Source organism: Periplaneta americana, chromosome 11 (assembly GCF_040183065.1).
Source record: "Periplaneta americana isolate PAMFEO1 chromosome 11, P.americana_PAMFEO1_priV1, whole genome shotgun sequence".
NCBI lineage: Eukaryota > Metazoa > Arthropoda > Insecta > Blattodea > Blattidae > Periplaneta > Periplaneta americana.
Window position 1 is genome coordinate 78730876 of NC_091127.1, and position 17096 is coordinate 78747971.

Genomic DNA, 17096 nt, shown 5'->3' on the forward strand with positions numbered 1-17096 from the left:
TTCTAAAAAAGTAATATATGAATAAAGATTATATTCTAGAGACGAAAAGCAATTTTTAGACAATCGACTTCTGAAAGTAGTTAATACCTGACAGCCTCTTTACACTATGTACACTATGCTGTTTTTACTATCCACATTATCATAAAGAATGTAGGTTTACATTGATCATATATATATATACACTTACAAAATAAGTAGGCTATACCACAGTCTAGTATATACAGTCACGAAGCTCAATACGTAGTAAATATCCATCCATGGATAGTTGCTAACCACTAGAATCGCTACTATCGCCTCATTACAGGTAATGCGAAATAGTACCTACACAGTCTATTGTTCTTACCCTCATAAACTCAAGCTTCGTGAGTGTATATACTAGACTGTGGCTATACTATTGTTGTTGTTTAGTATTATTAAATAAAATACCTTGCATTACAATACACAACACTGTTCATAAAAGTGTAAATAATGTGTGATCAATGTAGGTCTACATTATTTATGATAGTGTGAATAGTAAAAAAAATAGCGTATCCCAGTGTAGGTAGGGGAAACTCGGCAAATTTGGCAATATTCTTGTATTTCCTTTATTGCCATATTTCCTCCACAGTTTTAAGAAGCTCAATGACACCTTCATAGAGTGCAACATCTGACTGTACTTTTAGTTTTCGTTTCATTCGAATCCGCGCATTATAGTGACAGATATTGTTACTAATAGAAAGAAGTGTTGAATACTCCCTGTGAACGTGGTGATTGTGTGGACGTGTGTATACAAAGACGGAAAGAAAGTGTTGTTCATTACCTACGTATTATATATCAAAAGCTGAGATTCCATATTATAAGGTAAGCCATTTATATAATTAATATTTTCTGTTAATAAGACATCAGGCCTTAGCTCGTTTTATGTTCTTCTTAGCAAAAAAGGTTTTCTCCAGGGTAGTGTGAATTAGCCATTTTCCTTTATAGTGATATATTGCTGCTCCCTTTGAACAAGAATGTGTACTCGATGGTAAAATCTAAGAGTAGGGACGTGTGAGGGATTTTTACAGTCTTCAATGCAGCACTGTGTGTGGTGTGTTGCAGATATGCCAGGGAACGAGGACATTATTCTGAAAAATATTCCAAAGATGATTTGCGGGCTGCTGTTGGGAGTATTTTGAAAAATAGATCGTCGACTTATAAGGCTTCTAACAAGTACAATGTGCCCTTTAACAACTTAATGAGGTTTCAGTATGCATCCTCAGGACCCGATGACGTTGTCATTCCCAAGAAAGGAAGACCCATAGCTCTAACCGTTGAGGAAGATCAAAAACTGGTGACATATGTAATAAAAATGCAAGAACTTGGGTTTGGGCTATCGGCAAAAGAAATTAGAAGACAACCCTTCAATATAGTTAAAAAGAGTGGTCGGAAAAATCCATTCAATTTTTTTAATGATATTTAGTGACTTCTTGTCCCAGTAAATTAAGCCTTATGAACCTTGTACCACTGTTTTATTTTGAAAAATTTACTTTTTAATCCTATTGCCAAATTACCCCTGTACTATTGCCAATTTATCCTGATGAAGTACCAAATCTGGAAACATGTAATTTGTTATTTATTAGTGTGTTATGTGTAAAGTAATTTAGATTTGTAGAATTTTCTTTCAGAGGTTTATTGGGATTTAATGTTTAAACACATTCCATAATAGAGGAATATTTAATTTCAGAATATGTAACTACAAACTGTGTCAAAATACAAATATTGCCAAATTGGACGAGTCTCCCCTACGTAGTGAAAATAATTTAAATTGTAAATATTAATGTAATTGTTAATGCGGACATGTTTTGTTCTGCTGAACTTGACCAAATAGGAGTCTCGTGAGTAGCCAGTCAAATACTTCGCTTGCATATGCACTCGCGTAGTCTACTTAAAAACTCCAATAATACTTAACCTTGCAGCCTCGTGGCACAAAATACGCTCCGTAATAATGACTATTTTAAACAAAGGTTTCTCAGATTATAATATATGACCTCATTATTGTATGCCCTTTTTTTTTTGGAAGGTCGTAAGTTCATAATACTCCAACTACAAAAGTTGTTTACCTCTTCTAACCCCAGGTGGCACGGTTCAATTCCCGCTAGTTCGTTATGGGAATTTGGGGTGATGAGCAAAGACGTTGCAGAGTTTTTCTCGGAGTATTCCCGTTTCCCTCTATCATTGCACCAACACACTTCATTCACCTTTCCTCATTTCATCTATGTATCAACTGCAACAGTTGGAAATACGCTGGCGCGAAGGCTTGGGGAGGGGGGGGGTTAATATGGGTTTCCGATGCTGATATGGGTAGGACTTGGGACTTATCAGAGGATGGCCTGCCAGGGCTCAGGCAGGATGGCCAATCTGTCAGTATTGGATTCACGAATGCCTCCCAGCCCACCTGTCATACTTGGACAATCAGCATGTACAATGGGTCAAAACAAGCCTTTAAGCGTGATTTACACGCTGCTGCTTCTGACGCTACTCGCTAGTTCTTCTGTCGCCATCTTGGAGCTCTTTCGGGGCAAATATCTGGCTGAAAAATTCGCTTGCTGATGAGGTTTTCACGGTGCTGGCAAAAAGTATGAAATTGCCAGCGTTAATAGTCAGTCTTGAGTGTCATGGGCCATAGTGTTCGAAGAGGGTGTAATTTCAGCCACTGTTACACTTTGTGCGAAGAGTCTGTGCCTCAAGCACTATATCCTTTTGTGGAGTAACGGCTAGCGCGTCTGGCCGCGAAACTAGGTCGCATCGGGAGTTTTATTAACTTGTACCTTTATTTTTAATATCTCCGATTTAAGAAATGCATCCATACTTATAAAGTTGCGATACTAAAATTCACTGATTATATAAGAAAGACTGATACTGACGAAGACCGTCAAAATATATTGTATTTAATTTTGAAATTATTTTGATGAACACCTATTCTAGTAATGGATAATCTCCAGCGCGGTGTAGGGGAAGGTATATCTTCAGACCTACACTATATGGGCACACAGTGCTGGCCTCCTTCGTCGTGTGGTAAGCACGGCTCAGACCACTGTTGAGACAACACGACAAGAGACAAACATCCAGTCCTGTGAACGACAATTAAATCTCTTCAGTATCCACTCCGGGAAACGAACCGCAAATCGCTTGGATGGGAAGCGCGTACGCTATCCACAGAATCAAGGTGGTAAACTAGTAATGGATAATCTTAATTTGTTTAATGATTTGTACATTGTTGATAAATATTTAAGCAATCAATCGGATCGCGACCCATAGTTTGACAATCGCTGCTCCAAACTGTCCGTCATGAAGAGATTCAGCAGTAGAAATCTTGGTCAGTCAAGTTCTGAGAGGTGCAGTAAAGCAGTCAGTCTAGGTGAGACTGTGCAGAAGCAAACAGCTGGAACATAAAGAAGACAAGGAGAAATGCCTTTCTCCAGTTGTTTCTATCAAATATGACATTTATACATGATCGGACAATAACCAATGTGTTAAATATATTCATCTTAGGTAAGACAGCATGATTTCTACAAGTATAAGAAGCCAAGACAACTTTCTTTCATCAGGTCATGCAAATGTGGCTCAAGGAAATGTTGTGTTCTTGTATTTTCTTTGTCCTCGTGAGTGCGATTATAAAATTATGTTCAGTGTTTGACGAAACATTATTTTCGGCAGTATGAAGCTTGCCCATTCGTTATATTTGCAGAATGTTGTACAGTGCATTGGGGCATAGTGCAAATCAGAATTTTGTAGATTTAACGGTATTTGACTAAAACAGTTTCGTGTGGAGATTTAAATGATTCAAGTTTTTAAAATATAATAAACGTAGCCTATATTACCCGTGATATCTGTCCATTTAAGAGACCCTGTTCACTCGCGGATTAACTGTGAATGTTTGAGAAGATTTCGTGTAAGAAACTGCGAATATTCAAAGGCGAAATTAACTATGCAACTCGCTACAAGATCTGTATGACTTTTAATAAACATACTTTTTAAAAATATATGTCTACTTGCAATTAAGTTTGAAGGTTCTCCCGTTGCTGGAAGAAACAAAAAGTCCGCAGCCTACGTTACAGTTACAGTATGAGTCAACCTTGTAATTGTGAAAGGAGTCATAGAACATCCGTTAAACGTCTTTGAACTTCCTGATCGAGTTTTAAGTTCTGAGTTCATAAGCTTATTTTACATTTCGGTTTATTACTGGAATTTTACATAACTAACTAAAACTACTGATCGGACAGGTGTGTAAAAACTATTAACTAAGTCTTCTGTTTATTAAAAATATGACACAAGTCTAAACAACGATCTTCCCAACACAGATGAAACAGTTGTTACTGGTATCATAAGTATTTCATAATAAAGCACCCATAAAAACACTGAACAGAATTTTTTGAATAACTTTATATTGTTTATTACATACCTTTTAAATATTAATTAGGCGAGTGATTAATTTATGAAATTTAATTCGTCTTTCCGAAAGTACCTATTACACTCTATTTTTGTTATTGTTTTTATGTAAACTTAGTTTTTCCTAATCCGATGAAGAATGAACCAAAGATAACGTCTCTACTTTTCCGAGTAATATTCCCGACGGCACCATTATTAAATCTTAGTCTACAACAATGTTAGTGTAACATCTAGCAAAGCTTTAAATGATGTGGCCTCTCAATCTCTCAGAACGCTTGTTTAGATACAGTATATTTTAAAAAAATAAAATACCCTAACATAATGCTTAAATACTATGTACAAAAATTCAGACATTTAATGTAATTATTATAATTAGCAATCGGGAGGAGCTGTAATAGTAGCAGTAGCATTATGTATAGTAGTAGTATTGTAGTGTTGTAGTAGTAGTAGTAGTAGAGTAGTAGTAGTAGTAGTAGTAGTACGCTATGATAAAATTTTTTATTTGAGATGAATAGAAGACAAATTAATCATAATATATTCTCTTACATTATTTGTGTGCTATGACTTTCTGCAGTAGTTATAAGGTTAGGCCTACCAAACATAGCCGTCCTGGTGACAGTCCCCGAATTTTGCTATTTCTCTCTTAACAGAATTCGTCTCCGGAACATCCCTGAATTTAATAATTTGTCCCACATATCCCCGGATTTTAACTTAAGTGTTAATTATTATAATTTTATGAAAATGCTGGTGAATATTTTAGTGTCTGTGGTATTCATCCACAAGATAATATAGCCTAGGCCTATATGTGGAATATATATTGTTGAGATGTCATCCAGAAAGGTAAAAATTTGAAGAGCCAGTCCATTATTTTTATTCCAATATACGAGTAGACGAACTTGACCTGAATGAAAAAAATATATAGGCCTATATATATTTCATGAAATTTCTTGTTTGAAGAAATATGTAACTTAGAGAAAATAGCAAAATGGAATGAAGAAAATGCTGACCTTTGCTCAAAATGGAGTGAATTTGTTTTTTTGTGGTTTTTTTTAATTTTCTCTAAAAAAACTGGTTTGGAGTTAAGACATCAAGCCAAATTTGTAAAGTATCTTCGTTATCAAGGGAATTCCCTTGAAGATTGTTGGATATAGAACGGAAGAGGTGGAAATCTGAGGGTGCAAGATTGGGAGAAAATGGGGGATGTGGAATCACCTCCCAATCAAGCTCCTCGATTCCTTGATAGCTGCTTTTGTCATGTTAGCGGAATACGGACTTGCATTATCATGTTGCAGCAGCACTTGATGCAGTCTTCCCAGTCGATTTTCTTCAATTGCGGCCCTAAGGCGTTTGAGATAAATGTCAGCAGTTATGGTTACATTCCTGGCAAGCAATTTGTAGTTCACCACAACTTCTTTATCCCACCAGACGCATAGCATCATCTTCTGTGGATGAATACTAACTTTTGTACAGGTGTTATGTGTTGAAATGACAGAACAATTTTCTTGCAGTGCTTTCTCTGATAGCATTCTCCCTGTACATGACACAAATGTTTCGAACCACCTCCTCTGCCTTTGCTCGTCTATTAAATTCAAGCAGAAGAATGTGTCGGAAATGTTTTTCCAATGGACACTCCATCTTCTTTAGCCCACAGATAGCACAAATTTTATTCAAATTCGCAAAATTCAAGGTATGTTTACAAGCACAACACTCCAAATAACAAATGACAAACGATAAACAATCTCCTAACAATATAGTGTTGTGATGATGAACAAAAATGGTATGAACTTAATCGTACTATGCATCAACCTAGTAGTACAGTGCTTTCCTTTTACACTGCGGCCAGCGTACGGCGGCTCACACGCCGGCCACAGCAGCTGGGACTCCCGTCGAAACAGTTATAATATCCTTGCTACCGCTTCACGTTCTCGTACAGTTACAATTACAATAATAATAAACACATACCTTATCATAAGAGACATTGGAAATGTTGTCCTTCTCCATACTGGTACACAGATTTCTGGCATCTTCTCAGGAAATTTTCATTCACACTCGAGAGTTCAATATCCGAAATTGAATCAATTTCTCGATTGATGTTTTCTTTCAGTTCTTCCAATGTATGGGGGTTTGTTGCATTATTTTTCAAGTTCCCCCATAGACAAAAATCGCATAGTTAAATCAGGGGATCGTGTTACTCTTTGCTTTCCATCGCAAATCGATCCTGTTTCCCTGAATTTGTTCACAAGTCTCAGCATGGCTTCTCTGTGTGGGATAGGTAAACCGGGAAATTGTGTTTCAAATTTTCTTCTAACTTCCCTACAAGAGTTTGTTTCACATATGTGTCGTACATAAAATCCTTTGTGGTAATGTGTAATTGTGTCGAGGCATTATGGAAAACTGCGCAAGCACTGATAACACTCATAACATAATTAGAACTTAAAGCTCGTACATTTATACTCATGGAACAGGAACAAAACAAACTTGAAAATGGCTTTATATATGCATGGAACAGGAACGAAACAAACTGATAACACTCGTAACTTAATTAGCACTTAAAACTCGTACATTTATATGCATGGAACAGGAACGAAACAAACTAGGCAAAGACTTCATATCTGTATGGAACAGGAATGAAACAAATTAGACAATGGCTTCAGTGCGACAGTTGTTCACTCACACAATCTGGTGTTGCTACAAACATGCGCAAATCTTATGTATGGGCTGTGGGAGTCTCAGCTGCGTGGATATTATGACTGTTCCGGTGGGAGTCCCAGCTGCTGTGGCCGGCATGCGAGCCACTGTGTGCTGGCCACAATGTGAAAGAAAAGTACTGTAGTAGTAGTAGTAGTAGTAGTAGTAGTAGTAGTAGTAGTAGTAGTAGTAGTAGTAGTTAGGAGTGCCATCCCTCCCGTATTTCCCGGGTTCTCTCGTATTTGCCCCTAATGTTTAACAGTCTCCTGGCTCCTGTATTATTCTTCTCTTCGAGCATTTTTCTCCCTTATTTTTGCATAATGTAAAATTTTTTATTCTAAACATTTGATTTTGCCGTGAATAATGATTAATTATATGATGAACTTTGTTGTTCAACAGATGCATTAAAATATGCAGTCTTTATAGAATGTAATGCTTGCCAAGAATGGGTTTTAGTGCTCACTCATTTAAAATCAAACTGTGTTAATGTTACCGTATAAATTTGGAAAAACTGGCTAGTTTTGTTCTAAGCATAGCAACTGGTAATGGTCATACAAAGAGGGTGTTTCATCTCATGAACAATAATTGGACAGATGTTCGAAACATGAGCACGAGATATTTAGTCAAATCAGAGCTGAAAACTGTAGTCGACTTGAACTATTACACGAGACAAAATCTGTCTCAAAATACTCTTAATTTAAGCCTAGCTGCCGAAGTGTACAATAAAGCTGTTTCTCAGTAACTGATCGGAATAATTTGTCTATTTTATATGTGAAATTTTGTCGATTCCTCAGTCTCCCTATTTTCTTAAAAAAAAAGTTGGCAACCCTAGTAGTAGTACGAACAGATGCTTGTAAGATACAATTGTAATAATAGTAGATAATAATAAAAAACAGCAGAGTTGTTGAGTAAAATACATAGATATTTCTGGAAGTGAAAAGATTAATAAGAGAAGGATGTAAATTCTCGTCACTTGATTTGGTAGGCTATTTACGTCTAATCTGTAACAATGATGGATTATAAAAAGAAACGTTTTTCTTTAAACCAAATTATGTTTTGTAACAATGAGTACATTAAAAATTGTTCTAACTTGCAGTTGTATGTCATGTTGGCGGTGAAGAGAAAGAAGCTTATCAAGGAAAATATCTTGGGAAGATAAACTCGTACCATCATCAAGTGTCTGGCGACATCTACGCTGTAGATGAGTACACATTTCTTCTTACGAACTTTAACTATGATGGCAATGGAGCAGACGCATTCTTCTGGGCAGGAGCTGCTAATCGTCCTGGACCACAAGGCTTCATAGTTCCTGATGAGTATGGAAAGTGAGTAAAAGTCACGGAATTTATTCCTAAAATAATTGGCTGTACACCTTAAAATAATAAGATGACTGTACCAAAGAATGACAACAGCTAAAATCAATTAATTCTGACATTTCTTTTTTATTTAGGGGACAACTTACAACCTGGCAACAAAGAAATTCTCCTATTTCACTGCATTTAATTATGTTAATTTGCTAGTGTCTAAGTGCTGATTAAAACAGAAGACAGTGTCATTCAGTCATTCACTAGTCATTGATTAAAAGAAGTCCTTTGTGCAGATGCTTGTACTGCCCTATTTTGACTATGCCGACATTTTATTGACTGACCTTTCCAGCGACAACAAAACAAAACTTCAACATGCTCATAATTTGTGTGTATGCTTTGTAAGCAATGTTCGTAAATATGATCATATTACCCCATCAATGGAACCAATAGGTTGGCTTAAACTAGATACGAAAAGAAATTTACATTCATTTCTCCTTCTCTTTGAAATATTGAACTCTTTTATTTCTTCGTACCTGTCATCTCACTTCACTTATCTTTCTTCCTACCACAATCTGAACACACGCTCTAGCCATGAAAGAATACTAAAAGTACCCTCCCATCACACCTCCTCATACTCATCCTCTTTTACAATAGCCCTGCCAAGATTCTGGAATTTGCTACCCGCTAGTATCAGGGACTGTCGAAATAAAATTGAATTCAAACACAAACTTACTAGGCACTTGGTCAATAATTGAGACTAGTTCAGACATAGCTTTTTGTAAATAGTTGTCTTATTCCAGCACAAAATATTTCAATATCCGGTAATTTCATCACTATATAATTTTATTATTCTAGTTTTAATTTGTATTTTAGTAAAAAAAAAATCTTTTTTTGTTCTTAACTTCTACTATAAATTATCTAGCTTCTATTAATCAAGTAATCTTTTAGTACTTTGATTTTTATTGTAATTGTAAATTTAATATTAATTGTAATTATAATTGTATTCTTAATATTGTAGTTGCAATCCCCTGGTAGAGGGGAAGAAAAGGTCTGATGGCCTTATCTCTACCAGGTTCAATAAATATACATTACTATACCACTAAACTTCCATATCAGTTATCTCAAAATGTGCAGTAAGAGGCACAGAATTAAGAATAAAATAAAAATAACATTGGGGACTGAGACCAAAGTGAGTTTGTTGAATGCATACTGTTGTGATCAGATCTTTAATATCGTGTGCTGCTTTGGTCTGGTCTGCCTTCCTCGTAGTCTCCACATACAATCCATATATTTCAATGTTGTCTAACATCTGATATCTTCTTCTATTCCGGACTTTTCTCGTGTTCACGGTCCTTGATATTAATAATTATAATTTTACAACTTGAAATATCACATCACAAGTTACATAAATAATTACACTATAATTCTAAATTATTATTATTATTATTATTATTATTATTATTATTATTATTATAATTATCAACCTATTTTTTTTTATTTTAGTCGAATTTTATCAGAATTACACTTAAAATATTTTTGGGCAGACATGTAAAAAGGATACTGTTTAATGTTTAGTTTCAATAATTTCAATAATTAATGGTTTCTGTTCCACAGGACAAATGTTTTAGACCGCTACTTTAATAAAGACTTCACCTTAACTCTGCCAGACAACAAGAAAATCACTGAAATTAAATGGTTTGCTATCTATGACCTCTCCAGTCAAAATACTTTCGGTGATGTTTACATACCAGAAGAGTTTGAACCACCTGCAGCTCAGAAAATCTCACGTCTCACAGGTCGTTCCCATGACGTAGAATCTGAAACAATTGAGATCATTGATGCAAAAACAATAAAGATATCAGAATTTACATACAACGGTGAAGGAAAAGGTGAGTATTCGTTTTTAAGGTTGGTTATTGAATTGGGTTCGTAGTTACACATTTGCTGGAACGTCATTAGCTGAACAGCTAATGTTCACTTTTCAACATTACTTACTTACTTACTGGCTTTTAAGGAACCTGGAGGTTCATTGCCTCCCTCACATAAGCCCACCATTGGTCCCTATCCTGAGCAAGATTAATCCATTCTCTATCATCATATCCCACCTCCCTCAAATCGATTTTAATATTATCTTCTCATCTACGTCTCGGCCTCCCTAAAGGTCTTTTTCCCTCCAGCCTCCCAACTAACACTCTATATGCATTTCTGGATTCGCCCATACGTGCTACATGCCCTGCCCATCTCAAACGTCTGGATTTAATGTTCCTAATTATGTCAACATTTTCAACATTAATAGTCCCAAATTGAAATAAAGCGAGAGTTACAAAAAAAATTAAGTTTTCTTGGAGTACTTATGTTTCCTTACTGTAATTCTATAACCTCCCCAAATTCAGAATCATTCATATCACCAGTGAGGTGGCAAAGAAAAGCTCCTGTCTCTGAAATCAATCTCCATACGATCCCATATACCATAAAGTGAACTATCTATGGATCAAATAACCACTGGAATTCCTGGAGTTCGAAATTTTACCAGATTATTTGAGCATAACATAATGAAAGACAGGAAATGTCTGCTATTGAAAATTACTTAAAATATAAATGTAAAAATATGAAATTGATTTGATACATCAAGTTTTAATTTATTAATTCTGGCAGTTTATTTATATTCCATTAACAGATACGTACTTCTGGGTCGGACTTGGACCTCAACCATCTTCCAAAGGCATTAAAGTTCCTGATGAGTATGGATAGTAAGTACCCTTTTCATGCAATTCGGTACTGGTACATTATTTTGAGATCTGAAACATGAGTTCTTGTTTCTTGTTTCACTTAAACGAGATTAATGTTAATACAGTAGACACATTCTGTTTAACCCTTCATCTCAAACAGCAGAAATAACTAAAATGCTCTCTCAATTAATATCACTCAATAAAAGAATTGTATTCCAATGGATACCACTCATTGTGGATGCTTTAGCAAAGAAGGGCAGCACTGCTACTTACAGACCTGTTACTAAATCTACGTATTACTCTGAGAAAAGATTTATTAAATCTACATACTTAGACTTCAACAAACAAAATTTGATAACACAATCCCAAGGGAAAAAATGGAACTCTCTGCATCAAAATCCACAGTTAATTCCCGATTTACCACGAAAATCGTCTGTAGCTGCATTTAGATTGGCAACAGGCCATGATTGTTTGGCCAAACACCTGCATAGAATTGGAATATATCAGTCCCCTAACTGTCCATTGTGCAACTCAAACCAAGAAATGGATTCGGAACACCTCAAAATCTGTGCTTCAGTGGCTGGTCATGATAATATCTTTGAAAAATATTGGAGTGCAAGAGGTCAAATGACTTTATTGTCAAACGCCTGGCATTAGAAAACAACAACATTCTGTTTAACATTAATGTAACCATATTTATCATTTTGTGTTGTATATGTAGTGCATAAAAATAATAAAGTGTAAATATCTAATAGTCAATCAAAATCCGATTATCGAATACTTGTTGGAGGTGGGGAGGTTGGTATCCAATTCAAGGCCAGTCAACCAAGGGTGTGTTGAGGCACAAGAGTAGTGAGATCACATACAATCCCATATACTTGATCAGTTTCCTACTTTCTGTTATTTGGGACTGATTAAAAGTATCAAAATTGCGTGAGGATAAAAAGAAGTCCAAAACAGACGCTTAAAATTTTGGGATGGAAAGATTATGTCAATACATTATATGTTAATTGTGCATTCTAATTAGTTAACAGATTTTTTGATTTCACAAGATTTCTGCAATAATAAATCCTGTAAGTAATATGAAACATGTCATTAATATATTCTACTTCTAAGTTAATATTTGAAGTAAAACAAATACAAAACAGTTAATAATTTACTCTCTCTTCAGCCTTGACCCTTTGCGAGCATACAAAAAAGAGGACATCATACTTCAGCTACCAGGAGAATGGACTATTTTCCAAATTGATTGGTTTAGCATATTTGATGTGGAGAGTAAGGAGAACTATGGATCTGTCATCATTCCTGATGGATTGAACGTTCCACCATCACTTGTTAAAGTTGTGGTTAGTATCACTGAATAATGATGAAACTTTATACAGTATTTGGTTATGAGTACATTTTACTTGTATGTTTTTTTTTTTATAAAATATTTAGAATATATATTATATCAAGCTTCCATTTCAAAACTTCCCAGTCTAAATAACTATTCAATTCAATTAAATTTAAATAAAAATCGCGTCAATTTAGATATTGAGGGGGGAAATTTAAAACTACTATTAATTGAATTTTAAGTTTCACTCCCTCATCCCCTCCAACCCGGCTTTGAAATTTCAAATGGCACCCCTATATTATGATACTTAAATCTGAAAAAGTATTCAATTGTTTATGCATCTCATTCATTTGTTCTCATATCTTTTCTTTTTATCGTCGCCTGGCAACCTGGATTGTTGATATTGTCAGTTGGATGTAGAATGAAAACACAGTTTATTTTGGGTAATTTTCTAATTTACTAAATTAAATGTTAAAAATGTGCTGCATTGTTGGCTAGACAGTAACACAGCCTATTTCGGAACTCCTCTACACAGCATTGCCATAGTACCAAAACCATACATAAATAACGTAAATCAAAACTTCGGTTTTTATTACCCTCTACCCAGTGCTGTCATGGTAATTTTTCTTGGCCATACGCCCCACCCCTTGTTTTCTCCCTTGAAATATATTTTACTCTCTCTATCTCTCTGACTGTCATTTAATGATTTTTTTAATATTAAAGAAGAAGTGAAGAAATTGTTTTGCTTTACATTTTAATTGTACAACAAGCTTGATTTAAAGAATACACCATGTAGCACCACCATAGATGCACACTCGTCTCGATGAATCTTGGCGTGTATATTTGCAGTACAGTACTTCTTGTTTCTCAACCGTTATTTTATATAATTTTGGATTCCAGTGTTGCAGAGGTGGATAATTTTTGTTTATGAATATCAAACAAAATACATTAGGAATAGCAAGAAATGATCTAAGATCTATACAGATCTCTGTGTACAAAACTTAGGCATTCATATGCCGTATGGCTCCTTAAAGACAAAATTTTCTTTTCCCCATACAATTAATTAAAAAAATTGTAGTTCCCATGAGATGTATGAATCCATATGGCCTCCATGACAGTACTGCCTCTATCCTGTTTAATATTTTTAAGAATAATATTCCTTAATATAGGTTTGTGTCACTACCTGAAATAATCTGTAATCAACAATAGTCTTTGTAGTTTTATTCTTTTCAACTACAATAAAAAATGACAACAATCCAAGTTACCAGGCGACGTTGGAAAACAAAAGATGTGAAAACAAACTAAATGAGATGTATAAACAATTGAATACTCTTTCAGATTTAAGTATCATAATCTAGGGTGTCATTTAAAATTTCAAACGGGGTTTGGAGAAGGTGAGCAGGTGAAATCTAAAATGCAATTAAAACTGGTTTTAAACTTTTCCCTCAACATCTAAATTGACGTGTGTTTTTGTTTAAATTAAAATTAACAGAAATAAATACACTCAGGGACAAAAAAAACCGGACACTTTAATATTTGCTAGTATTTTGCAAAACATTATCTTCTCATACAATATTATGGTAGCCATCTGTTGTTGATTGTTTTTTGTTTTATAAACAAGCCATTACAATCAAATATTCCAATTTTGCTTTCGGAGTCTCAGCTATAACAATTTTGTCTCAACCATTTCGTGCTTCATTATCGTTATCATTCGTTATTTCTTTATTTTTACATTTTCTGAGTTTAAGTGGGGTTGTAACATTTGTCTTAAAACAAGATGCGAACTGAAGATGTGGCTCGAGCTGTAGCCCTTTACGATGATGGACGCAGTGTATGTTACATTGCAAATGTTATGAATATGGCTAGAAGCACAATCCATGATGCCATAAAACGGTATAGAGAGACCCTAGAATATACCAGAAGACCAGGTTCGGGTCGTCCAAGAGCTACAAACCCAAATGAACACAGGTATATGGTGTTGAGAGTTCTTAGGGAGCGCAACCTGTCAGCTACTAGTGTAGCCCAGCAATTTGTTAACATGCATGGACGCCCAATTTCGGCCAAAACAGTTAGAAGGAGGTTGAAAGCAAGTGGACTGATATCAAGTAGACCTGCAACTGGTCCCAGACTTCTCAGGATGCATCGAGTTGAACGACTGCGTTTTGCAAATGATCACAGGGATTGGAGAAATGGACAGTGGAGCTGTGTTCTGTTCACCGATGAGTCCCGTTTCAATCTGTGCTCACCTGATGGACGTGAAAGAGTTTGGAGAAGGAGGGGAGAACGATTTTCACAGTGTTGCATTTCCGAAAATGTGCCGTATGGAGGTGGTGGAGTGATGGTTTGGGCAGGAGTGTGTATGGATGCTCGTACAGAGTTGGTTTTTGTTGAAAATGGAAGACTAACAGCTGATAGGTATATAAATGAATGTTTGGCTGATCATGTTGTGCCATTTGGCTAATTTGTAGGCGATAATTGTTTTAATGCATGATAATGCACGGCCGCATATTGCCCATGCGGTCGGAGATTATCTCCAAGAAGTGGGAATCCACGTTCTTCCATGGCCAGCAAGGAGTCCAGACATGAACCCAATTGAACACGTGTGGGGAATGCTGGGACGGAGTGTTAAGAATACACGACCGAGACCAGAATCGTTACAAGAGTTGAAGCGAGCACTTGGTGAAGAATGGGAACTTATTCCTCAAGAAGACATTGCTAACCAAATTGAGAGCATGCCAAGACGTATGGATGCAGTTATTCAAGCCAGAGGGGTAATACCCGTTACTAAAAAGAGTTTTTAATGTTTAAGGCACCATAAAATGAAAAAACAGTTAGACCAAATGATGCCATAGTTATACGCCCTTTGTAATTTTTTGTAAATTTTCTCATCAGAGATTTTTTTTTTTTCAAATGTTGTCGTATAAGGTGCTAAATGAAACATTATTTTGTTTAAATGGGTTTTGTTTCATTTTGAAATAATTGGCAACAAAATACAAGCAAATATAGAAGTGTCCGGTTTTTTTTGTCCCTGAGTGTAGTTATTTAGATTGGGAATCTTTTAAATAAAAACCCTATATATAATTGATTGATGAATTTAAACTGTAAGGTCTTTACAACGCCACAGTGTTTCCTAGAGGCATAAAAGCTGGCCAAAAATACTAAAAGCCACTTTAACACTTTTTTACCAATTTTTGGTACCAACTGAAAGATAATACCATATTAACAATATATCAGGTCTACTTGCTTATCTTAGGACAGTGTTTCTCAACTGATGGCTCGCGTTCTGCTGGGTATACTTGAACAGTGAAGCGGTAGATCCGTCCATAATAAAGGCACTTAATTTAACACTTGATATATATATATATATATATATATATATATATATATAATATATATAATTAGTATTCATTGAATTAATCTGTGCATTAAGTATTACAAACATTTTACTATTATGTTCATGACTGTTTAATAGTAACTTCTTAATGGTTGTTACAGTTAAAGTAACTACACTGTTTATTATATTTATTACGGAGGCACTTAATAAATAATAAATTCTAAGTGAGCACGTACGCAATACAGATTCAGAAACATTTTAGCACATTAGTAGGGTAAAGAATGTTCATTGATGACTATTACTAGTATTAGTACTGTCCTCCCCTCCGAAAGTTGTGACTGCGCTTGCAGTAGGCCTGAGCCGTCCCTTGTTTGTTTCAGAACTCAATAGGTTTATGACTTCCACATGTAGTATCGTTTTCTTGTATTTTGTTCGGTTCTCATGGCGGAAGGATGTTATAAAAGGATCAGAGGTGGCAAGGAGTCGATTGAATACATCCCGATTAGTGGTCTCTCTTGAAATCTTTCTGGCATACAGTTCACGAAATTGCTTAAGATGATTATACCTTGCTTCTTGTGCTTCTTCCGACATTTGTCTAATTGAATGATAAATTTGCAAAACGACTTAAGTCCACATTTTGGGGGTTTTGAGCTGAGAGCATGATTATGTTACTATGTGCAAGGGTCATCGTTTAGTAACAGAATGACTTTAATCCACGACTGTTGTATAGTTTTCCTTAGCAGCAGAATGTTTGGTTAAGGGGTAAAACGAATTTAGTCCTGGTCTTAAGTTGTTTTGCCTGTCAAGTACTGAAGAAAGTTACATAATATGTAATTTTAATTATACAATCAGCTGACAAAATGTTTTTTGTCTGTTGTCATTGGTATTCTTCAGTTGAGAAAATTTATTACGTTTGAAAAACAGAGCATGAAAATGAAAAGCAATATGTTCAGCAATCGTGCTAAACTTATAGCTGAAGTAAAAAGTATTGCAAAATGGAGCCAAGTTAAGTATCTAGAGAGAGAGGATTTTCTTGCTGTCACATTTGAATACATGAAAAATGTATGCTTGCCTAACACCAGTTCAGGATATGTACTGCTATCACCAGCTCACCGTCTCAGTTTTCTCTGTGCACGGCATGAAAACTAGTGAAATGTCCTTTTGTGTCTACCATGAGGGACAGGCCAAGAAACGCCTTAATGAGGTATGTAATTTTCTCCTGCACACTACTTCGATAACTATGTCACATCCAGTATATTAAAGAACGGTGGTTGTTCTGCAATAGTTATCCGGGA

The 17096-nt window shown here is 35.4% G+C and overlaps 1 protein-coding gene across 1 annotated transcript in view; it reads left to right on the top strand.

The window, feature by feature from the left end:
- The first annotated feature begins 3347 nt into the window (after positions 1–3347).
- knk (protein Skeletor knk) overlaps positions 3348–17096 on the top strand; it is a 37936-nt gene continuing 24187 nt past the window's right edge. The window contains exons 1-5 of the mRNA XM_069839646.1: positions 3348–3513; positions 8195–8423; positions 10020–10294; positions 11083–11155; positions 12306–12480. Coding sequence (XP_069695747.1) covers positions 3459–3513; positions 8195–8423; positions 10020–10294; positions 11083–11155; positions 12306–12480 — 807 coding nt within the window. The 5' untranslated portion in view covers positions 3348–3458. The remainder of the gene's footprint in view (positions 3514–8194; positions 8424–10019; positions 10295–11082; positions 11156–12305; positions 12481–17096) is intronic.